The 23,758-nt window shown below is 47.3% G+C and overlaps 2 protein-coding genes across 2 annotated transcripts in view; one reads left to right on the top strand and one right to left on the bottom strand.

Moving 5' to 3' along the window:
* The window catches only part of LOC114592553 (uncharacterized), a 41,411-nt gene extending 33,227 nt beyond the window's left edge, over positions 1–8,184 (bottom strand). The window contains 2 exon segments of the mRNA XM_077923431.1: positions 4,508–4,681; positions 7,464–8,184. Coding sequence (XP_077779557.1) covers positions 4,508–4,640 — 133 coding nt within the window. The 5' untranslated portion in view covers positions 4,641–4,681; positions 7,464–8,184.
* A 9,050-nt stretch (positions 8,185–17,234) lies between these two features.
* Positions 17,235–23,752, top strand: LOC114591201 (uncharacterized). The gene is made up of 4 exons (XM_077923309.1): positions 17,235–17,487; positions 19,318–19,462; positions 19,811–19,888; positions 21,224–23,752. The coding sequence occupies exons 1-4, from the start codon at positions 17,485–17,487 to the stop codon at positions 22,546–22,548; spliced, it is 1,551 nt and encodes a 516-aa protein (XP_077779435.1). The 5' UTR covers positions 17,235–17,484; the 3' UTR covers positions 22,549–23,752.
* The last annotated feature ends 6 nt before the right edge of the window (positions 23,753–23,758 follow it).

A 23,758-nucleotide genomic window follows, 5' to 3' on the forward strand; every position in this document is an offset into this window, starting at 1 on the left:
AAAAACCAGTCAACGTCCTGTCCCCAAGCCTGAAAACTGCAACCCCAGAGCATGGGCAGAAAAGAGCAGAGTAGATATTACATGTAGGTGCTCCCATGCTAGGTGCTTTATATGGAGAGCCCTGTTCACAATCTTTGAGCTCTCTCATCACAAGCCAGGCAGATGTTGTGGCTGTATCCGCTGTTGGAATTCCGTTCGACTGAGCTACTCCTCCAGCTCGAGTCTTCGGAATCTCCTCCTCCGACGTGATTAATGACCTAAGCCTTTGATGAGGCTCCAAGCACGTTCCCATAGCGCAGAGTGTACAAACAGCAGCAGAAGGACAAGAAATATATGAGCTACATTACTACGTTTTATTTCTAACTACGCAGACAGAAACGAATATACATCCTCTCGCTGTGAGAGCACAGAACCAACTTGGACAAAGAAACAGGAAACCAGAAACATCAACATCCATCTCCCGTGAGATTTCCAACAGTCTGGAATGTAAACAGAGTCTTGTGACTCCAGAAACTGCACAGTGGCATAAACAGAAACATTGGCCTCTGTCAGGGGTTGCATGGGGACCAAATCTGTATGTGGAAGCAGAGGAGCTAGTGATGCCACATTTTTGAAATATCAGGAAACTAATACACCCCTCCTCCTAAGATATCGTCTGTGCTTATACACCATCTTCGCAAGTCTCCAGTCTCAAAATGTGACCCCCCACCCTGGCATGGAAGCCATCCAAGTATAGATCTCCCACATGTTCTAAATCTGTAGTGTTCTTAAGAACACCAGGCATGTATACTCTCCAAAAACTCCAGAGGTGAGCTTTTCGCTCCTCTTGTGACAAGATTCCCAAAGGCTTAGGGTAGCTTGATAGAACTAGTCTATTTTGAGATAGCACCAATTGCCATTTCTTGTTTATCAAAACCCACAGACTGTCTGCTAGATTTTTTCCTAAAGATTTTACAAGGACACAGGTGGCACTGTGGTCTAAACCAATGAGCCTAGGGCTTGTCGATCGAAAGGTCAGTGGTTCGAATCCCCACGACGGGGTGAGCTCCCATTGCTTGGTCCCAGCTCCTGCCAACCTAACAGTTCGAAAAGCACGTCAAAGTGCAAGTAGATAAATAGGTACCGCTCCGGCAGGAAGATAAATGGCGTTTCCGTGCACTGCTCTGGTTTTGCCAGAAGCAGCTTAGTCATGCTGGCCAAATGACCTGGAAAAACTGTCTGCGGACAAACGTCGGCTCCCTTGGCCAGTAAAGCAACCCTAGAGTCGTTCACGACTGGACTTTTTGTTTTTTCTTTTATTTTCCATGCTATTTCCTCATTGATTACCATTGAATATTGTGATTGTAATAATTTTATCTCCTGCTTTACTATTTCTTTATTTAATGTTTTTATCAATTCTTTTTCTTTTTCTTCTATTTTATGTAAAATCTCTTTGTTTTTCTTCTCTTTTACCTTAATTTTCTTGAATGAATAGGCCTCTCATCACCGCTTTGCTTGTGTCCCAGACTGTTTGGAGTTTGGTCTCATTATTCAGATTTTGTTCAAAATATTCACTTATTGTCTTTTCTGTCCTTTCCAGAAAGATTTTATCATCCAATATTTCTTCATTCAGTCTCCACCGAAAGGTGGACTGAGTCTCTTTCTGTATTTCCATAATTATAGAATCATGGTCTGACATTGTTCTTGGATCTATTTCAATTTTTTTGATTTTTGACTCTAATTCCTTAGAGACCCAAACCGCATCTAGTCGGGCACTGCTTCCATAAACATGAGAGAAAAAAGTGAACTGTTTTTCAAATGGATGCTTAATTCTCCAAATATCTATCAATTTTACATTTTCTGTCATTTCAAAAAAAGTTTTGGGAAGTTTACCTTCTTTCATGTCTTTCTTCCTATCGTTCTGTCTTTCTCTAGTGATGGGACGCCATTAAGATCTCCCAGCTCTATTATTTTCTCATCTGCAAATTCTAGCAATTCTGTTTCTAAATCCTGATTTTTTTTTACTTATTTTCATTTGGTGCATATATCCCTACCAAAATTATTTTTTTCTCCCTCAACTTTAATTTGTACCATTAATTTTCTCCCTTTCTCATCCTTTTGAATTAATTGTGGTTCAAGTACAGGTTTTATGTGCAAAACAATTCAACGTTTTTTGGAAACATCTGATGCAATAAATTGGCTCCCTAATTCTTATTACTCAAGATTTTCTCATGCCTTCTTGCAACATGAGTCTCCTGTAGGCAAATTATATCCAAATTCCGTTTTAAAACGTCATGCCACACCCTGTTCCTTTTAATATTATTGTTAAGACCATTGACATGCCAGGTTAGTAATTTAAGATTTGCCATGATCTGATTCATTTAAAAAAGATTTGCTTTTTTGCCCTGTTCTTTCAGTCTTTTCCAGTTCATCTCTTTGCATCTCATAGGGGGTTTTGAAGTCTCTCCCTGAGCTTTGAAACTCTGGGTCTTTGCCATGTTTATCCAGAAATTCCTGTACCTGACTCTCTAGCATTAATCTGAATCTCTTTCTCCTATAAGTAAAGGAAACTCCCTCTGGGAATTCCCATTTATAATTTATTCCTGGTCCTCTTAGAATTGATGTCAGGTTTGATACTTCCTTCAGCCCTCCTCTCACTCTTGCCTTGTATACAACTGTTCTCCCACCAATCCAATTCCCACACCCTTTTAAACCAAACTGTAACAACACTTTCAAACTTACAGAATTATAAAAGTTCCACAATATCCAAAAGAGAGAGAGAAAAGTGGGCAATATCAACTTTATATACAACCTACAAAAAAAAAGAATAAAAAAGCAGGCCACAACAAAAGTCTAATAGTTACCATTGTTCAAACTCACTGTTACATTGTCTCCTTGATGATGATTAGCACTTGCCAAGCTTCTAGTTATGTTATAATCCACAATGTGTCTTGTAATCCAAAATATTTCCACTGTGAGTCCAAAAATTTTCCAGACGTATTTATAATTCAAATTAGATTTGTAATCCAAATGGTAATCGTAATCCAATATACTGTAGATTCCAGTAAATAAGGCGACATTTGAACCCCGGAAAATCTTCTCCACAAGTCAGGGGTCTCCTTATACGCCAGGTATGGGTGGCGCGGAGCAGAGCGGACGGCTTTCCCCCGGTGTGGAGCTGAGCGCGCCCCTGTTGCTGCTTCTGAAGCAGCAGCAGTGAGCAGGAGACTGAGCTCCTTGCTGGGTGGCTTTCTCCCGGCACGGAGCTGAGCCCGCCCCCTGCTGCTGCCCAGCGTGTTAGACAACTGTGCTTATAAGATGAACCCCCAAATTGCAGCTGCCAATTTGGCGGGTCGTTTAGTAAGCCCAGTCGCCTAATCTACGGTATATATGCTATTTCACTCAATTTTTATTCCAATACAGGCCCCCCGTCTCTGCTTTCTCCTACTAAGGCTCTTACCAGGGACTTCCCCTCCCTGGGATTACCTCCCAGTTATGGAAAAGTGTCCTCCTGCCAAGCTTTGGTAGGACTTGCCAAGATCCAGGGTCCTTTTTAGAGGTTTTTTAAAAAGAATTTGAAATGTTTTCAAGCCTTTCAGTGCTTTCATTCATAAAATCTGCATCCCCATTCAAAAAAACTGAGAGTACTCCAATCGCTTCCTGTATCTTCCTTTTAAGGAATCAAAGAACAAAGAGCTACAGTTTCTTCTTGTATCCAGAGTACATTGTGTTAATAGGTAGCAAAGTAACAAAGTGCAGTTTAAAAAGTATCTAAAAACTGATGTGTCTCCAAAGTTTTTTTTCCCATTCACAACTCTGTACTGCAAAATCTTCCCTTCAAAAGACGTAAGTTGACTTCCTGTTTAGATTCAATCTTTGCCAAATCTAAATTAAATCCAATTCTTTTTATTTTGAAAAGTCCATTGTTGTTGACAATACCTTTTTTCCTTCGAAAGTCTGCTGCTTCAGGTGGCGATTTGTGGTTTCAGGTTTCTGAGCTGCGCTGGAGCCACGGGCAGGCTCAAGCCACTGTCTCTCTCTCTCTCTCACACACACACACACACACACCCACGCGCTGCCGATGCAGCGTCGGGGCTCCGGCAATTGCGTCAAGCCTCTTCATGCCCGACTGGTCCCCTCGACACCCCACTACCCACGGGGCTTTGGGGGGGGGTATCTAACCCTGGCACTCACCCCCACTGCTCAAAAGCCCCGGTAACGGTTGTCTTTTAGACGGACGACTCACACCGCCTCACCATTTCCCTTCGCAGACAAATCGGAAGCCCAGAATCAGGTTACTTTCAAGAGTCACGACTTCTAATGCTGCCTGAAGGATTGGTAAGTTGTCTGACATTGGTAGTACATTCAATCATGGTACAGCTGTGATGTATTCCTAGCTCAAATTGCCTGCAGATGTCAAAGGCGCAGGCAGGCAGGTGGAGGAGCCCAAAAATGGTGCCCCCCTGCGCAAGCCCCAATACCTCTCCGGCTCCATCCATGTCCTCATCTCCACTCCCCTGGAACTCACCAGATCTCTCAGAGGTCCCTGGGAGGGAACACTCAGAGGTTGTGCGAAGGGACGCAGGAGACAACCTGACCAGGTCAACCGTCCATCTTCCCCCTTCCATCCTTACGAGCTTTGCAGGATCCGTCTCTTTCATCCTTCCTGAGGAATCGAGAAGCCACAACAAGCTGCAGGGTCCTGGGAGAGAGGAAGAAGCAAAGGGAGCCTCAGAGGTCCTGCAGGGATTCTCCTGCCCTAGATATTCTCCTGCCCCTGGAGCAGCACAAATGGGGCAGCCCCTTCCCAAGAGAAGCCCCATTTCTAAACATCTCCAGTGATTCCAATTTCTTCTGTATGCTCCTCACCCCACTTGCAAGCCTGGCATGGTCTGCACAGTAGTGACCTGAGAATAGGTCCCATTGGACTCAGTGGGGATAACTGACAGAACTTGGTACAAAAACCAGTCACCGTCCTGTTCCCAAGCTTGAAAACTGAAACCCCAGAGCATGGGCAGAAAAGAGAAGAGTAGATATTGCATGTAGGTGCCCCCATGCTAGGTGCTTTGTATGGAGAGCCCTGTTCACAATCTTTGAGCTCTCTCATCACAAGCCAAACAGATGTTGTGGCCGTATCTGCCTGTTAGGGGTTGCATGGGGACCCAATCTGTATGTGGAAGCAGAGGAGCCGGTGATGCCACATTTTTGAAATATCAGGAAACTACCATATTTTTTGCACGATTGGACGCACCGGACCATAGGACGCACCTAGTTTTTTTGGGGGGAAATAAAGGGGGGGAATTTCCCTTTATTTCCCCCCCCAAAGCAGGTCAGGGAAACCGAACCAGGTCGAGGAACAGCAGGATAGTGGCGCTGCGCCTCCCTGCTGTCCCCCGAGCTTGTGGGGCTGACTGATGTCTGCCCGGCGCGAGGGGCGCTCTGCTTCAGGGCGCCCCTCACGCCGGGCTGCAGGCTGCTATCCGCATCATGGGGAGCCCTGCGGGGAACTCCTGCAAGGGTCCCCACGCTGCAGATGTGTTCCCGAAGCGCCGGGCGCTCTGCTTTCAGGGCGCCCGACGCTCCGGGAAGCAGGCTGCTATTCGCAGCGTGGGGAGCCCTGTGGGGATCTCCTGCAGGGCTCCGCACGTTGCGGATGTGTTCCCGAAGCGCCGGGCACTCTGCTTTCAGGGCGCCCGACGCTCCGGGAAGCAGGCTGCTATCCGCAACGTGGGGAGCCCTGTGGGGATCTCCTGCAGGGCTCCGCACGTTGCGGATGTCTGCCCGGCGCGAGGGGCGCTCTGCTTCAGAGCGCCCCACCCACCGGGCGGCGGGCTGCTATCCGCAGCGTGGGGAGCCCTGTGGGGATCTCCTGCAAGGCTCCCCACGCTGCGGATGTGTTCCCGAAGCGCCGGGCGCTCTGCTTTCGGGGCGCCCAACGCTCCGGGAAGCAGGCTGCTATCCGCAGCCTAGACACGAGCGGAGCGCTAATCCCGAAGCTTTGGGCCTGCGGAGCTCAGCACGCCCCAAGCTTCTGGGTGCCGGCAAGGTCTCCGCTAGACGGCTAGCTTCGGGATTAATGCAGCGCTCCGCTAGCCGTGGGAGAGCTGGGTCTCCCACGGCTAGCGGATAGCTTCCTGAAGCCTGGAGAGCGAGAGGGGTCGGTGCGCACCGACCCCTCTCGCTCTCCAGGCTTCAGCGAAAGCCTGCATTCGCTCCATAGGACGCACACAAATTTTCCCTTGCTTTTTAGGAGGGAAAAAGTGCGTCCTATGGTGCGAAAAATACGGTAATTCACCCCTCCTCCTTCGATATTGTCTGTGCTTATACACCATCTTCGCAAGTCTCCAGTCCCAAAATGTGGCCCCCACCCTGGCACGGAAGCAATCAAAGTATAGATCTTCCACATGTTCTAAATCTTCAGTGTTCTTAAGAACACCAGGCATGTATATCCTCCAAAACCTCCAGAGGTGAGCTTTACACTCCTCTTGTGACAAGATTCCCAAATCTTTGGGTAGCTTGATAGAACTAGTCTATTTTGAGATAGCACCAATGTCTCCTGTTAGTAGTAGGAGCCACACAATGACTGATAATCCCTCTTTTGTCCCAGAAGGTGGGGAGTAGGTGACTTTTATCCTTGCTTTATTCTTCTTGATAATACATAAATAAATGTCCCCTTCTGTATCTTACATTTTTCTAAGAGAGTATTATTCACAATCATGCTTGCCATATATTCCGTATAGATTGTCTTAGTTCCCTTTAGAAAAGTCTGTCCAATCCCTGGCTCCTGCGGGTTGGAGTTCCAGTTTTACCTACACACTGTGAAAATTATAAGTTTAATGTAAATAAAACATTCTGCAATAGCAGCAGCTGCAGAGAAACTCCAGGATGGGGAACATCCTTGAAAGCTCACTCTGGGATCAGAGAGAGAAAGGTTGGCAGACCTGCCACCCAGAGCCCCCTCCTTCTCCTCCCTGCATCGCCTCACCCCCTTCAGGACAAGATCTTGGGGTCCTGAAGGCGGCTTTCCACCCTCTCCTCTCAAGGAAGGCAGCTCCCTTCCCTTGAACCCTGGCAAGCCCAGTGCAGCCAGCTCAGCCCTCTGGCTCTCCCCTTTTCTCCACGGAGGGGCCCCAGGCGTGGCCCCTGCCCAGAGAGGCTTCCCTTGAGGCTCTGGGCTGGAGACCTGAGCTGATCTGGAGGAGGATCTGCCCGGGGGAAAGGCCGGCCTGGCAGGGGCTCCTCCACTGGAAGGGGCATTCTGGGCATGCCCTCCCCCCCCCAGACCCCTCCCTCCTTCCCCAAAGAGGATGCCAAGGAAGAGCAGAGCTGCAGACCCCCCTGGAAACTCGCCCCCTCCCAGGCTTGGCAGAGAGGACTGGGGGGGGGGCAGGACCCTCTGCTCCCAGACTCGGGGGTCTCCCCCTGCAGCCCCGGGACCCCCTTCTCCCATGGGCACCCCAAGGGGGAAGAGAGAGGAGACTCACCGGATTCTTCCCAGGAGGGAAACCGAGGCAGCGCCGGGAGGAGACAAGAGAGAATAGACGGGACTGGGCACGGAGGGAGGGGATTCGGCTCTGGAGGGCCCGCCCCGCCTCTCTACTTCCTGTCCTCTCTAGGACTCCGGCTCTGTTCCATTTAACCCTTCGCAAGCTGAGCACAGCCCCCTGGCTGGCTGTCCTCCTTCCCTCCCAGAATCCGGGGGTCCAGGGCATGTGCAGAGTTCTCTGTGATTCTCGGCTCAGAGGCCCTCAAGACAGCAGCTTAGTGCCCTGCCCCCAGGTGGGTGGGGGGTAAATGAAATAATAATAATGATAATTTAGGCGGATGTTCCGCTTTCTAGAAACGGGGGCCAAATGTTCCCCTGGGTTTCTGCTCCTTCCCTCTCGCTCCTTCCCTGAGTTTTGTCCCCGTTCAATCCTTGGGACGCAGCCCTGCTTCCACCACAGATTCAGACCTGGGGGGTTCGTGAGCGAGGGGCCCTTTTCCTCTGCTCTCCTCCCTCCCAGCCACTCCGGAGGGATTTCCAGTCAGTCTCGCGGACCCAGGGGATCCCCTCAGCCCTGGTGACTGGCTTGGGGGGGGTCTCCTTTTCCCCTCCTCACTGGAAGGACACTCCACTTTCCTCCGCCTCCCCATGGCTTCTCCCGTTGAATTCCCGCCTGACTCCTCTCCCCAGACCCTCCTCTCCCAGTGGAGATTCTCCTCACCTTCCCCTCCAGGGTCGCCCCTCAGACCATCCCTCTCCCAATCCGCCCTTTCTCTCTCTCAGAAAACTCCCTCAGAAACGGCTCCTTTTATTTTCCCTCCAAAAGGGCTGGCTCCACCCCTCGCTGTCTTGGGAGCCAATCAGAGTGAGGCTCCAGGCTCATGGTGGTACTTCTGAGAGACTACGCACCCTGACTGGCCTGGCTCTGCTGTCCATCACAGACCCAAACAAGGGGGGGCATCCGGCAGATATCGATATCTATAGATCTTCCACGTCTTACAGTTAACTGTCTATTTTAAACTCTTAGAGTTTAAGGTGATTGAAAATCACTGTGCCGGGTGCCAGGACCCCACAAAGTCTAGGGGAATCCCCCAGCAGAATTTGACTCCGAAGAGAGACCCACGGATACGAATAAAGCGAAGTTATTATGAGGGCCTTCATGGATCACTGCCTTGCCGTGGCGAAGGGGCTTGAATAACTCAGAGAAGCTATGAGCTATGCCGTGCAGGGCCACCCAAGATGGACAGGTCATAGTGGAGAGTTTTGACCAAACGTGATCCACCTGGAGGAGGAACTGGCAAGCCACTCCAGTATCCCTGCCAAGAAAACTCCATGGACAAAGACAACAGGCATATAAAAGTTATGACGCTGGAAGATGAGCCCCTCAGGTCGGAAGGTGTCCAACATGCTACTGGGGAAGAGCGGAGGACAAGTACAAGTAGATCCAGAGCTGATGAAGCGGCTGGGCCAAAGCCGAAAGGACGCTCAGTTGCGGATATGCGGATATGCATGGAAGCGAAAGGAAAGTTCAATGCTGTAAAGAAAAATATTGCATAGGAACCTGGAATGTAAGAACCATGAACCTGGGTAAGTTGGATGTAGTCAAAAATGAGATGGCAAGAATAAATATTGACATCTTGGGCATCAGTGAACTAAAATGGACGGGAATGGGCGAATTCAGTTCGGATGACTATTATATCTACTACTGTGGACAAGAAACCCGTAAAAGAAATGGAGTGGCCCTCATAGTCAACAAAAGAATGGTGAAAGCTGTACTGGGATGCCATCTCAAAAATGATAGAATGATCTCGATACGAATCCAAGGCAGACCTTTTAACATCACAGTAATCCAAGTTTATGCACCAACTACTGGTGCTGAAGAAACTGAAATTGACCAATTCTATGAAGACTTACAACACCTTATAGAAGTGACACCAAAGAAGGATGTTCTGCTCATAATAGGGGATTGGAATGCTAAAGTAGGGAATCAAGAGATAAAAGGAACAACTGGCAAGTTTGGCCTTGGAGTTCAAAACGAAGCAGGGCAAAGGCTAATAGAGTTCTGTCAAGAGAACAAGCTGGTCATCACAAACACGCTTTTCCAACAACACAAGAGACGACTCTACACATGGACATCACCAGATGGGCAGCATCGAAATCAGATTGATTATATTCTCTGCAGCCAAAGATGGAGAAGCTCTATACAGTCAGCAAAAACAAGACCTGGAGCTGACTGTGGCTCAGATCATCAGCTTCTTATAGCAAAATTCAAGCTTCAACTGAAGAAAGTAGGAAAAACCACTGGGCCGGTAACATACAATCTAAGTCAAATCCCTTATGAATACACAGTGGAAGTGAGGAACAGGTTTAAGGATTTAGATTTGGTGGACAGAGTGCCTGAAGAACTATGGATGGAGGCTCGTAACATTATACAAGAGGCAGCAACTAAAACCATCCCAATGAAAAGGAAATGCAAGAAAGCAAAGTGGCTGTCCAACGAGGCCTTACAAATAGCGGGGGAGAGAAGGCAAGCAAAATGCGAGGGAGATAGTGAAAGATACAGTAAATTGAATGCAGATTTCCAAAAAATAGCAAGGAGAGACAAGAAGGCCTTCTTAAACGAGCAATGCAAAGAAATAGAGGAAAACAATAGAATGGGAAGAACCAGAGATCTGTTCAAGAAAATTGGAGATATGAAAGGAACATTTTGTACAAAGATTTCCATAATAAAAGACAAAAGTGGAACCCATAAAAGTGCTGGCTATCTTCAGAAAATGCAAAGAGAGCTGGAGATGCTCAAGGCATGCGTTGATGCATCGCTGAGACCCCACTTGGAGGGTGTGAAATCAGCGTGGGCGGCCTGGAATGTGCTGAAAGGTGTGTGCGAAGCTTCAGCGGGAGGCCAGAGCCCTGCAGACGCTGGACTAGAAGCCCCTATTCCCCAATCAGCCTCAAGGAGCGCTGGTGCGCAGATCGGGGGGGCAAAGAGTTCCAAAGGCAAGTTTAAAGGACTTTCCACTTGTGCTGAAACGAAGAGCAGCTTCAAGGGGGGCGAGGCTGGTGGGAGGCGCCGTTCCAGAAGGAGGAAGGCCAGGCCAGCTGGGAGCCCCGGGCAGTGTTTTTCCACTGAAGTTCGTTGTTGCTACATTTGCAAGTCAGCTGACCACGTACGTCGAGATTGCCCCCACCGGAGCAGAGAGGCAAGACAGGAAGTTGCCAAGGTCAACCAGCTGAACTCTCATGGGAACCAGTCGGGTTTCCATGGCAACAGGCCTGGGAAGACAGGCAGGCGTGGAACTGAGTCTGGTGGACGTGACAGACACCAGGAGGATTCTTATCAACTCGCAGCTAGTCTGGCTTTGTCTGGGGACAGCTCAACCAGCTGTGGGACAGGCTCAGAGCTTTGTTTTGTTATTGACTCTGCAGCAAATTGCAATTTGATTCCAGATACCCCTGCTGTCGAGATGTGGAATTGCAAGGCAATTCCGGCTGGGAAAACTACTTTTTGCAAATGGACAGAAAAAGAATGTAACTAATGCTGGCAAAATGTATGTTCCTATTTTACAGGAAAAGTTGGACTTTTGGACCATTCCTGGGATGCACCACTGTCTTTTATCTGTGCCTTATTTGTTGAAAAAGGGGTTTAAGGTTTGTTTCGAAGATACTGTCTGCACAATCTCCAAAGGAGGGAGGATGTTTGCCAAGGTTGAAAAGGGGCAAAATGATCTCTTTGTTCTTAAAACACCTCTGGAGGGTGAGGGGAAGGTTGGGAAAGCACAGGCTTTACGTGCAAAAATCAACAACCACGAGCAATGTGCTCATGCGTGGCATACAAAAACAGCTCATGGTTCTCTAGAAGAACTGCAGGTGCTGCCTGAGGTTTCCAAAGGTTGTAAAATTACAGAATGTGGATATGCTGTAAGTTGTGAAACCTGCAGGCTGGCAAAGGTAAAAGGATGCAGTTATCCAAAGGTGAAGAGGGTAACCGCAAAACCTTTTGAACTGGTCCACATAGATTTGTGGGGTCCTGTAAGGGAAGCAAGTCTGGGAGGTGCAAGGTTTCTCCTGACGGTGCAGGATAATTTTACACAGAACACTTGGACCCATGGTCTCAAATCCAAAGATGATGCAGCACAGCTGATCAAAAGATGGATTGAGGAGGTGGAACAAAGATTTTCCACCAGAGTGCAAGCGGTGACCAGTGATAGAGGAGCTCAATTTACAGGGTCTGCTTTGCAGAAATTCTTTCACAAGAAAGGGATACGTCACACAGTGACTTCACCCAATCAGAGAGGGGTGGCAGAGCTGAGAAGTGAGGCTCTGGTTCAGGCTGCACAGGTGATGCTGGCAGATGCTGGGTTACCTCCAAGGTTTTGGCTGGAGGCAATCAAGTATGTGGGCTTCACCTGGAATCGTACCTACAATTCACTGGTAGGTGACACACCTTTTGGGTTGTTGCATGGCAGGAAACCCCAGATTCATTTTTTGCGAATGTTTGGTGCAAGTGCGTCTGTGCCGGTACCTACTGCTTTGCAGGGGCCAGATGGATCCAAGTTCCAGAAAATGATCTTCTGCGGGTATGAGCCAGCAGCACGTGCATGGAGGTTTGCATATCCTTCAGGTGATCAGAGTAAGGTGCTGATCAGTAAACGCGCTGAGTTCTATGAGCAGGATAAAAGGTCAAAAACTGCTGTCCAGCGTGATCTGCTCTCAGAATGCCTGTCTGATTCTGAGGAGGAAAGGGAAGCAGAGGCTGATCCCAGTGATGAGGACCAGGTCCAGGATCAGGGTTCAGAATCCGATGATGACGATCAGGTCACTGACCAAAGTCAGGAGCAAAGTCAGGAGCAGGATGAGGTTTCGGTAGCTTCTCCACAAGATGTTAAGAGAGCACCCAAAAGCGAGCCTAGTTCTCCTGTGAGTGTAATGGAGAGGATTCGAAAACGCTTTAAGTCAGAGGGGGAATCCCGTGATGCCGAGGACACACCTTCTGGTGGCGGTGAGTCAGAAGTAACATCTGAGTTTGTGCCTAGGAGGTCCAGTCGCACAACAAAGGGTGTTCCACCTGAAAGATATCAGGCCACAAGTGCGTGGATAGGTTTCGCACAGTGTGATTCTGAGAGTGTTGAAGGGGTTCAACAGGTGCCTGGGAAAAATGCTGGAAAGAGGCACAAGGCAAAGGGAAAGGTGTTGAACTCAAAAGGGTCTTGTCAGAATGCGCGGCAAAGGGGGGTGTGGAATTTGGAACTTAACAGGTTAAGTTTTACCCATGATGCCACAGCATTCTGACATCAGCTTTTAGAAGCTGGGAGGAGTTACGTTCAGTTTCTCTCTGTGTGTCTGAGAGAGAGGCATGTTTGCAATGGCTGCCAGCAGCGATGGCTGAACTGTTTCAATAAAGAGCTGTAAATAGACAAACCGGACTGCGTGTGTTTGTCAAAGGACGTGATAGTTTTCCCGCTGTGTCCAACTCTGCTAAGCCGTGAACTGGAGGGAGGAACAATGGCGCAGCTTTTGAAGAAGTGTGCCGGACCCGTTGTAAACTGCTGATTGACGTTCGTAAAGTAATCAGAGGTCACGGCTCATCGATCAAGCTCTGCAGATCGAATTTCGTAACACCTAACAGAAGCAGAAGACATAAAGAAGAGGTGGCAAGAATACACAGAGGAACTATACCAGAAAGAAATTGATGTCTCGTATACCCCAGATAGTGTGGTTGCTGACCTTGAGCCAGACATCCTGGAAAGTGAAGTCAAATGGGCCTTAGAAAGCATCGCTAATAACAAGGCCAGTGGAAGTGATGATATTCCAGCTGAATTATTTATAATTTTAAAAGATGATGCTGTTAAGGTGCTACACTCAATATGCCAGCAAATTTGGAAAACTCAGCAGTGGCCAGAAGATTGGAGAAGATCAGTCTACATCCCAATCCCAAAGAAGGGAAGTGCCAAAGAATGCTCCAACTACCGCACAATTGCATTTATTTCACACGCTAGCAAGGTTATGCTTAAAATTCTACAAGGCAGTCTTAAGCAGTATGTGGACCGAGAACTCCCAGAAGTGCAAGCTGGATTTAGAAGAGGCAGAGGAACCAGAGACCAAATTGCAAACATGCGCTGGATTATGGAGAAAGCTAGAGAGTTCCAGAAAGACATCTACTTCTGCTTCATTGACTATGCAAAAGCCTTTGACTGTGTTGACCACAGCAAACTATGGCAAGTTCTTAAAGAAATGGGAGTGCCTGATCACCTCATCTGTCTCCTGAGAAATCTCTATGTGGGACAAGAAGCTACAGTTAGAACTGGATATGGAACAACTGATTGGTTCAAAATTGGGAAAGGAGTACGACAAGGCTGTATATTGTCCCCCTGCTTATTTAACTTACGGTATATGCAGAATTCATCATGCGAAAGGCTGGGCTGGATGAATCCCAAGCCGGAATTAAGATCGCCGGAAGAAATATCAACAACCTCAGATATGCAGATGACACAACCTTGATGGCAGAAAGTGAGGAGGAATTAAAGAACCTTTTAATGAGGGTGAAAGAGGAGAGCGCAAAATATGGTCTGAAGCTCAACATCAAAAAAACGAAGATCATGGCCACTGGTCCCATCACCTCCTGGCAAATAGAAGGGGAAGAAATGGAGGCAGTGAGAGATTTTATTTTCTTGGGCTCCATGATCACTGCAGATGGTGACAGCAGTCACGAAATTAAAAGACGCCTGCTCCTTGGGAGAAAGGCGATGGCAAATCTAGACAACATCTTAAAAAGTAGAGCCATCACCTTGCCAACAAAGGTCCGTATAGTTAAAGCCATGGTTTTCTCAGTAGTGATGTATGGAAGTGAGAGCTGGACCATAAAGAAGGCTAATCGCCGAAGAATGGATGCTTTTGAATTATGGTGCTGGAGGAGATTCTTGAGAGTCCCATGGACTGCAAGAAGATCAAACGCATCCATTCTTAAGGAAATCAGACCTGAGTGCTCATTGGAAGGACAGATCGTGAAGTTGAGGCTCCAATACTTTGGCCACCTCATGAGAAGAGAAGACTCCCTGGAAAAGACCCTGATGTTGGGAAAGATGGAGGGCACAAGGAGAAGGAGACGACAGAGGATGAGATGGTTGGATAGTGTTCTCGAAGCTACAAACATGAGCCTGACCAAACTGCGGGAGGCGGTGGAAGACAGGAGTGCCTGGCGTGCTCTGGTCCAGGGGGCCACGAAGAGTCGGACACGACTAAATGACTAAACAACAACAATTATGAGGGCCAACAGGCCTGGCTCCATGTTCAACCCCCCCCCCCCACTTTAAATGGAGAACATTTGAATAATAAAAACAAAGAAATAAAAAGGGGTGTTATAGGGATTTTAAGGTCTTACACATATAAAATATTCATAACTGTACAAGGCAAATACATACATAAATATATAAACCACATTTCTGGAAAAAGTACAGGAAAACAGTCCTAAAGTCATTTTGACTCTTTCAGGCACATCAAATATTTCTCTGCAAAGAGGAAGGAAATGGAAAAGCCTCCCCACTGTCTCTTTATTCACAAATCCTGTCTTAAGGTTGTGTCTGTGTATGAATAGGGTGAGCCTGTGAGCTGGATTCAGGAATTAAGTAGTTAACATCACAAAAGAGTGGCCAAAAGGCCCAGGTAATGCAATCAGTGATCCAATATCCTAGCAGACAGGAGAAAAACAACACACTCAGATTTCTGCTGTAGACCACCCCTTCTCTGATGTATGTATGATGTATTGGAGGAGTGTCTTGGGCTCCAGGGTGGGCAATTTCAAATGTCTATCTGCTTCTTTGGCGATCCCTCATACCTGAGTAAGATTGCCTTCCATAAACACGGTTTTAACAATGAGTCCGTAAGTGACTGTGGAGGCCAATTCTGGATCCACATGTCATTCCACAGTGTGGACATTGGTTTCAGGGCGGGAGTTGATCATGGTATGGATTTGCCAAGCGTGCCTTCCTCTTAGCACGTTTCTCCCTTGCATCCTGAGTTCAAGTGTCTTCAAAGCGCATGACACGTTTGGTAAAGGCTGTTCTCCAATTGGAGCGCTCGCAGGCCAGTGTTTCCCAGTTGTCAGTGTTTATACTACATTTTTTTAGATTTGCCTTGAGACAGTCTTTAAACCTCTTTTGTGGACCACCAGCATTACGCTTTCCATTTTTAAGTTCGGAATAGAGTAGTTGCTTTGGAAGACGATCATCAGGCATCCGCACAACATGACCAGTCAGAGGAAGTTGATGTTGAAGAATCATTGCTTCAACACTGGTGATCTTTGCTTCTTCCAGTACACTGATATTAGTTCGCCTTTCTTCCCAAGTGATGTGTAAAAATTTTCGGAGACACCGTTGATGGAATCTTTCGAGGAGTTGGAGATGGCATTTATAAGTGGTTTATATAAGGGCTTGCGCGTCATTGTTCGGGGTCCTCCTTCTCTCTCCTGCGTGTGGCTGTGAGCACCCTGTTGCAACAGTTAATAAAGATCAGGCTTACTAGCTGCTTTGCTTCTCAATATTCTCTGATTGGCCTCTGTTATTTTCTCCCACCGACAGCGAACCTACAAAAGGTCTCTATATGGGCTCTTGGGTACCCCATAAGGGAAAAAGAGCAGGGTTTTTGTGTGTGTTACTTATATCACCTTCTCTCGTTTCTCTTCCAGAACAATGCTCATTTTGCTTAGAAGCACCCCATGCACACCCCATCTTTTCTGAAATAGGGGGTGGTGGTAGAATCCACCCCGAACAGCAGAGAAAAGGCAGGGGGAGAGGTCAGGTGGGTGGGCTGGTACCACGTAAAAGAGCTTTGCAGTTTGTTTGTTTACTTATGCCGGTGGTTTTCAATCTTTCTGAGTCCACCGCTCCCTTGACCAAGAACAGTCTTTCTGCAGCTCCCCTGTGGGATAATGGGGGCAGAAATCCCCACTTACATTCAGGGCCACTGGGATGCACATCAGTGGCATGGGGGTAGCCAGGATTTTTGTGGGGGGTGTTTGTGGAGACAGGCCTTTTTGGGGGGGCAGAACCTCAATTAGCTATGTATTTTTATTGATTTAAGGGTGGGCACCTGCCTCTCCCTGCTCCCCCCCCCCCGGCTAGCCCCATGGACTCATTGGGGATTCTCCCGTTCTGCCCCCACCCATTTTCGGTATGGGGATGCCCCTGTTTTGTTTTTTACTAGTGCTTGCTAAATTTAAGCGCATGGAGTTCTGGAAGCAGAAGGAACAAAACAGCAGGTAACATTAGACCAAAACATTACTAGCAGTCATGGAAGAATGCCATCAGTGTTGACTGACACCTGCCTTGATTTTGCAGTTTTATATATTTGCCCTTCCAGCACTCTGCGTCTTTACCTCTTTGTCCTCTCTGGCAGTCAGCCCTCCCCTTCTGGATTTCCCATCCACTGACCCCCCCCCCCCCCAGGAGACTGCCTAACCATAGAGCTACGGCTACAGAGCAGCCTGTGGTCGGATGAGAACCGGACGTGGCGACCTGCGTCTTGCCCTCCTCCTCTTGGGGCTTCGTTGGGAAACTGCCCCTCCCCCGCCCCAATTAACTGGAGGAATTAGAACCATAGAACCGGAAGGGACCCCAAGTGTCATCTAGTCCAACCCCCTGCAATGCAGGGATCTCAACTAAAACAAAATGAAATACTTCTGACACAGTTTGGAATACGTTATTATTTGGAATAAAATAATCTTGGGAAATGATATTCATAACCAGAAGAATGCCAAGAAGCGCAAGTAATTCTGTTGCAGGAAGGGAACACAGAATGAATGGAGGCCCGGGAAAAAGAGAACCAATCAGAAGAGAACCGCGAGGCTGCGGCGAACCAATCAGGGGAGGCGGAAGCTGGAATCCCATTGAAGCCGTTGCGTCTTGGTCATTCAGCTTCTTCCGCCCCGGCTGCTGCTGCTCCTCTGCAGGGGAGAGACAGGCTTCGCCTCCAGTCTGCATCTTCCCTGGATCCTTCCCTCCGAGGAAACCACCTGAGGCTGCCCAATGGTAAGGCTGGCCCTGAGGAATCGAAGAATTGAACCGGGCACCTCCTTCTGCATGCAAAGCAGCTGCTCTGCCATTGAGCTGCGCCCCCTCCCCTAATAGCATAGCCCAACATCCAGGACCCTGCCTTAAAAAGAAAAAAGCTATCCATGATAATGACACTGACTGGACTACCCTTGAGGGTTGTCTGTACTGCTCAAAACCCTCTAACAAAACGGGCCTAACGACACCAGGCTGCTCTGAGGGGCTATTATGGGGGGGGGGCACCCTCAGACACAGGCCTGCCTCCCTTTGTAAACAGGTGTAATAATGAGGGATCTTTTCTCCCATGGGGTTAAGGGGGGGGGATGTAACAGTGTGCAACCTTCATTCACATGATGAGTTTTTTGGGAGGGGGGGTCTCCTTCATTGCCTCTGCCAGGGATTGGACCTGGGACCTTCTCACAAAGCAAATGAGGAAATAGAGCTTTTTGGGGAGCTTTTTGGGGAGCAAGGGAATTTATGTTTGCAGGGAGGAGAGGGGGAATCGCCTGCCAAGCACCCCTCCTCTTGCTTCCTAGAGAGGCAGGTTTTCCATGAAACCTCATTAAGAGGTTTTGGATATGATCCTAAAACCTCACAAACCTGAGTGACTGGGCAAACCCAGGCTAAACGTCCCCTAAAGACCAAGACATGGTTTTCTAAAGCTTCTATGTAAAGTTTGACATTCTTCTTGTTCCCTGTCTCTCCCTTGCAGTTCCTGGACTGGTTCCTGCTTCTTCCCTCTCCTTAAATTTATATGTATTGTATAAGTTTTGTTTTTTCAAAATGTTGAACATAACAAACATATAAAAACAACTCTCTGTCAAAGCATTCCCCCAATGTGTGTCTCTGCGGGAAAACATAGCGTACGTGTCACAACAAAGTCACCCTCGTAGCTTTTTCAACTAATGCTTGAGCTCCCTTGGTCAGTTTTTCTGAAAGTGCAATCGTCCAGATTTTCTGTTTCCATTGTCTTAATTGCAAGTGTTCCAGAAATCTCCATTTTTGATCAAATCTCCAATTTTGATCAAAGTGCATCTACTAAAACAAAGGTGATGAGTTCTTTAAAGCTCAAAATTGGCATTGTTATCTCTTTTAAAAGAATATTTTTTAACAATACCAAAGTTGGGGTACATAGGATGTTTTGTTTTCACCATTTTTTAGGTTTTTTTTGATAATATGTGTTTGGATTTTGGATTGGTATCTGTAATTAGAATTTCAACTTTGAGGTAAGGGTCAAGGGTCTAGAGCAGGGAGGGGTCAACAAACTTTTTCAGCTGGGGGCCGGTCCACTGTCCCTCAGACCTTGTGCGGGGCCAGGCTATATTTTGAGGGGGGGGGGAAGGACAATGAATTCCTATGCCCCACAAATAACCCAGAGATGCATTTTAAATAAAAGCATACATTCTACTCATGTAAAAGCACGCTGATTCCTGGACCGTCCACGGGCCAGATTAAGAAGGTGATTGGGCCGCATACTGCCCCAGGGCCTTAGTTTGCCTACCCCTGGTCTAGGGCCTAGAGGCTTGTGCAGTAACTGTTTGGTTTGTTAGAAAAGGTGTAATTTGAGGCACATTTAGCCAGTTCCAGATGTTGTCTAGCTTTGCTTAATATTTGTTTGCCAGTCATAGGTCTGCCATCTGTGTAAATGTCTCCAACCCTAAATGAATCTGTATTTGTCCATTGTTCACATCAAAGAGCTGCTCTCTGCTTTGTGGCAACAGGTGAGGGAGTCCCAGAAGTGGCCCAGTTTACCCTTGCTTGTGTGTCCAGTAGGGAAGGGACCTTTAAAAAGTTTTCTTCTTCTTCCAGAATCTGGTGACCATCCAGGCCCTCTTGACCTTTGAGGAGGTGGCTGTGTTTTTCACGGAGGAGGAGTGGGCTCTGTTGGATCGTGGCCAAAGAGCTCTGTACAAGGAAGTCATGGAGGAGAATTATGAGATGGTGGCCTCTCTAGGTAAGGGCACATTTTTATGCCTCTGGACTGCTAGATTTTGAAGGTGTGAATCTGCTGTTTGTGCCATTTATTCATGCAGAGTAGGAATAAGAATAGCCTGCTGGATCCCTCTTTTTGTGTATGTATATTTGCAGCTTTGCTCTCTGAAGCAGCATCCATATATTCACACGCACACCTCTTGTGACAGTGAGGACCACAAGGCCCTCACCTGCTCATGTTGTGTGCCTTTGTAGGATCCGGATATGGCAATCCCTCCTCTTTGCCTTTGCGGTCAAAAATACAGATTGATTTGAAAGGGCTGGATGTTTTGTGGCCAAAAGTAGCTAATAGTAACTCTTTCCTTGGCAGAATCAGACCTCAGTTCCTGTTGGGAAGAAGGACAAGATCCATTCCTCCAGGACCCCAAAGAAGGGGAGACCTCAGCAGGTATGCGATTAGTCTTAGTTGTGTTGTGGGGCCCTTTTTGCTCCAGTAATATTAATATAAATATTAATTAATATTAATATAAATGTTAATATAAATGTTATTATTAATATTAGTAAATAAATAATTTATACCCCCACCCATCTGGCTGGGTTTCCCCAGCCACTCTGGGCGGCTCCCAACAGTATATTAAACACAATAAAACATCAAACATTAAAAACTTCCCTAAACAGATTTCTCCTAAAAGTCAGATAGTTGTTTATCTCCTTGGGAGGGCGTTTCACAGGGAGGGTGCCAGCACCGAGAAGGCCCTCTGCCTGGTTCCCTGTAACCTCACTTCTCGCAGGGAGTGAACCGCCAGAAGGTCCTCGGCTCTGGACCTCAGTGTCTGGGCTGAACGATGGGGGTGGATATGCTCCTTCAGGTATACTGGCCTAAGGAAGAGAAGTCCTGCTTCTGGGCTTCCTATCAGTATTTAGTTGGCCCTGTGGGGCCAGGTGGACAAATGCAGCCTTCAAACCTCTCCAACTGGCCCTTGGGACTCTCTTCTCCCCATACCCTGACCGGCTTCCCATCTTCCTTGAGTGTTTTTGGTCTGGCTGGGTTGTTTCCTTGAAATCAGATGGGGCTTCTTGCCAGCCTGGAAGGAGGACAGAGAAGGGTGTGTGGAAGCTCTGCTCCTGTCCAAAGGTCGCATTTACATTTGTTGTAAATGCCTCTGGCCCCACAGCATACAGGCAAGCCACTCTCAATTTGCAAAATGTTGCCCACACAGGGTCTTCTAAAGAGCAGAGACGGCCTCCAGGCTGAGGTTTCCCTTCCATGTGCTGAGATGCACCCCAAATTAAAATGTCCTCTGTAGTGCCACTGAGCTGAGATCCTCTTCACGGGCGCCAGGGGGGTTCTGTTGGGCCCACGTGTCCCCTCTGCTATCCCTCAGCAGGAGAGCTAAGATCTTAACTTTCCCTGCTTTTGGGAAGAGAGCCATGGCAGTAGTAGCACTAGGAGTGTCTGGCTATTTTGTATTTTGTCATTTGGGTTGAAGGATAAGATCCAGTTGGATGGGGCTCTGAGGAAGGGGAGAGATGAGCAGACACAGCTCAGCAAGTTTGAGGAGGAGCAGGAAGGGACTTGTGTTGGTGTCTTGAGACAACATATTCATAGTCAGAAGCATATTCAGAAGCTGACTTCAGATTCAGCTGGGCAGGGAAGGAAGGAGGGGGACATTCTTGAAAATGGTAAAGTCAGAGAAGTGGAAAACTGGGCTCGATCCATGATGAGAGTCTCTGCTTCTGAGTTGTAATTTGAATGGCATTTTCTTTTTCTGCCTCAAAACAGGTAATGGGCAGAAGGGTGAGAATTATGGGAAGCCATCTGTGGTGTCTGTAGAAAATGTGGGGCATGAAGCACAGAAAGAGACCTTTGTAAATCAACGATCACCTGAAAAGCATGTAGGAAATGTGTTGAAGAACTGGAAAACCAAATCCCTTACTACTCAGGACACTGATGTCCGTGTATCACTGAGTCCACGGGAAGAATTCACTGGAAGTAGCAGTGTGGAGTGTGGAAAGAGCTTCAGTCAGAGTGGAAGCATTAGTTTACATCAAGGAACCCAAAGAGGGGAGAAAGCGTTTCAATGCACGGAATGTGGAAAGAGCCTCAGTAGTGCTGGTAACCTTGCCAAGCATAAAAAAACCCACAGAGGGGAAAAACCATTCAAATGCATGGATTGCGGAAAGAGCTTCAGCCAGAGTGGAAACCTTATTGCACACCAAAGAATTCACACAGGGGAGAAACCATATGAATGTATGATATGCAGGAAGAGTTTTAGTCTCAATCACCATCTTACTTTACATCAAAGAACCCACACAGGAGAAAAACCATTTAAGTGTGTAGAATGTGGAAAGAGCTTCAGCCAGAGTGGAAGCCTTATTGCACATCAAAAAACCCACACAGGCGAGAAGCCATTAAAAACTATGGTTTGTGGAAAGAGCTTCAGTCTCTATCACCATCTCACTGTGCCTCAAAAAACCCACACAGGGGAGAAACTGCATAAATGCATGGAGTGCGGAAAAAGTTTCACTTGTAGGAGTGCCCTTACAGAACATCAAAGAATCCACACAGGGGAGAAACCGTATGAATGCATAGATTGTGGAAAGCGCTTCCGTATTGGTAGTGTCCTTACTTTACATAAAAAAACCCACACCGGGGAGAAGCCATTTAAATGCACGGAGTGTGGAAAGAGCTTCAGTCAGAGTGGAAACCTTGCTGCACATCAAAGAATTCACACTGGGGAGAAACCATTTAAATGTTTGGCATGTGGGAAGAGCTTCAGCCAGAGCGGAAGCCTTACTGCACATCAAAGAACCCACACAGCAGATAAATCATTTAAATGTGTGGTGTGTGGAAAGAGCTTCAGCCAGAGTGGAAACCTTACTTTACATCAAAGAACTCACACCAGGGAGAAACCTTTTAAATGTATGGAGTGTGGAAAGAGCTTCAGCCAGAACGGAAACCTTATTGCGCATCGAAGAACCCACACAGGGGAGAAACCATTTAATTGTATGGTGTGTGCAAAGAGTTTCAGTCTGAATCACCACCTTACTTTACATCAAAGAACCCACTGCACATCGAAGAACCCTTACAGGCAAAAGACTCTTTAAATGTATGGTATGCGGAAAGAGCTTCAGTCTCTTATCACCATCTCACTGTACAGTACCTCAAAATACCCACACAGGGGAGAAACTGCATAGATGTGTGGAGTATGGAAAGAGCTTCAGTTGTAGGAGTGCACTGTCCAACCAAGAACCCACACGGGAGAAACTGTATGAATGCCTAGATTGTGGAAAGCACTTCCGTATTGGGGGTGTCCTTACCTTACATAAAAAACCCCACCCCAAGGAGATACCATGAAAACGTATGGAGTGTGGAATGAGGTTCAGTGGGATTGGTGGTCTGACTTTGCACCTGAGAACTCACACCAGATAACTAACTCTTAAGTGAATGAAATATGAGCAGCAAACTTACTTCACACAAAAGATTCCACAGGTGGAGTAACAGTCTAGAACAGAAATTGTGTTCCGGCGGCGCGGCGGCAGCAGGAGGCCCCATTAGCTAAAGTGGTGCTTCAGGTTTAGAACAGTTTCAGGTTAAGTACAGACCTCCGGAACGAATTAAGTACTTAACCTGAGGTACCACTGTACAGGTTAAAATGCAATTTAAAATGCAGCCTCATAGATCAAAACCATAAGGGGAGGGAAACATAAGGGTCAGACTGAGTCCAGACAATGTGTGGCTATCAATATTGCCACCTTCTGGGCACCAACTCAGCAAGCATGCACCGTGTTTACAAATGAGCTAAGATTTAAGAAGGGTGTGTATAAGAAATGGAAGAAAAGGGAAATCATGAAAGAAGAGTATACGCGAGGTCTGGCAGGCCAAAGCTCAGAATGAGCTCAGGCTCACAAGAGATTAAAATTAATAATAATATGACCTCTGAAAGAAAATGAAGAAATGCTATTGGGTGATACAGAGAAGGCGGAACTGCTCAACACCTACTTTGCCTGTCATCACCCAAAAGGAAAGCAGTGTTCAACATGGTGGTAACAGAACCAACCCTGTTCCTTATGTGAGATGAGCTCAATTTGTTGGAGATTCATTCCCCGTGTCTGCAGTCATGGGATTGTTGTCTATCACATGACGATGTATGTTTTCATTCCACAGAGTGGAAAGTGACGGAGACAGGATGTTTGTGTTACTGTGTTCCGTAAAGTGGGACTATTGTCCTTTGTTCTTTCTCTTTGCTGGCTGATGAGAAAGAGGAAGGAGCTAAGTCAGAATGCTCTGAGTGTTTTATATGTAAATAAAGTTGAT

The sequence above is a fragment of the Podarcis muralis genome, chromosome 2 (genome assembly GCF_964188315.1).
Source record: "Podarcis muralis chromosome 2, rPodMur119.hap1.1, whole genome shotgun sequence".
In the NCBI taxonomy this organism is placed as follows: domain Eukaryota; kingdom Metazoa; phylum Chordata; class Lepidosauria; order Squamata; family Lacertidae; genus Podarcis; species Podarcis muralis.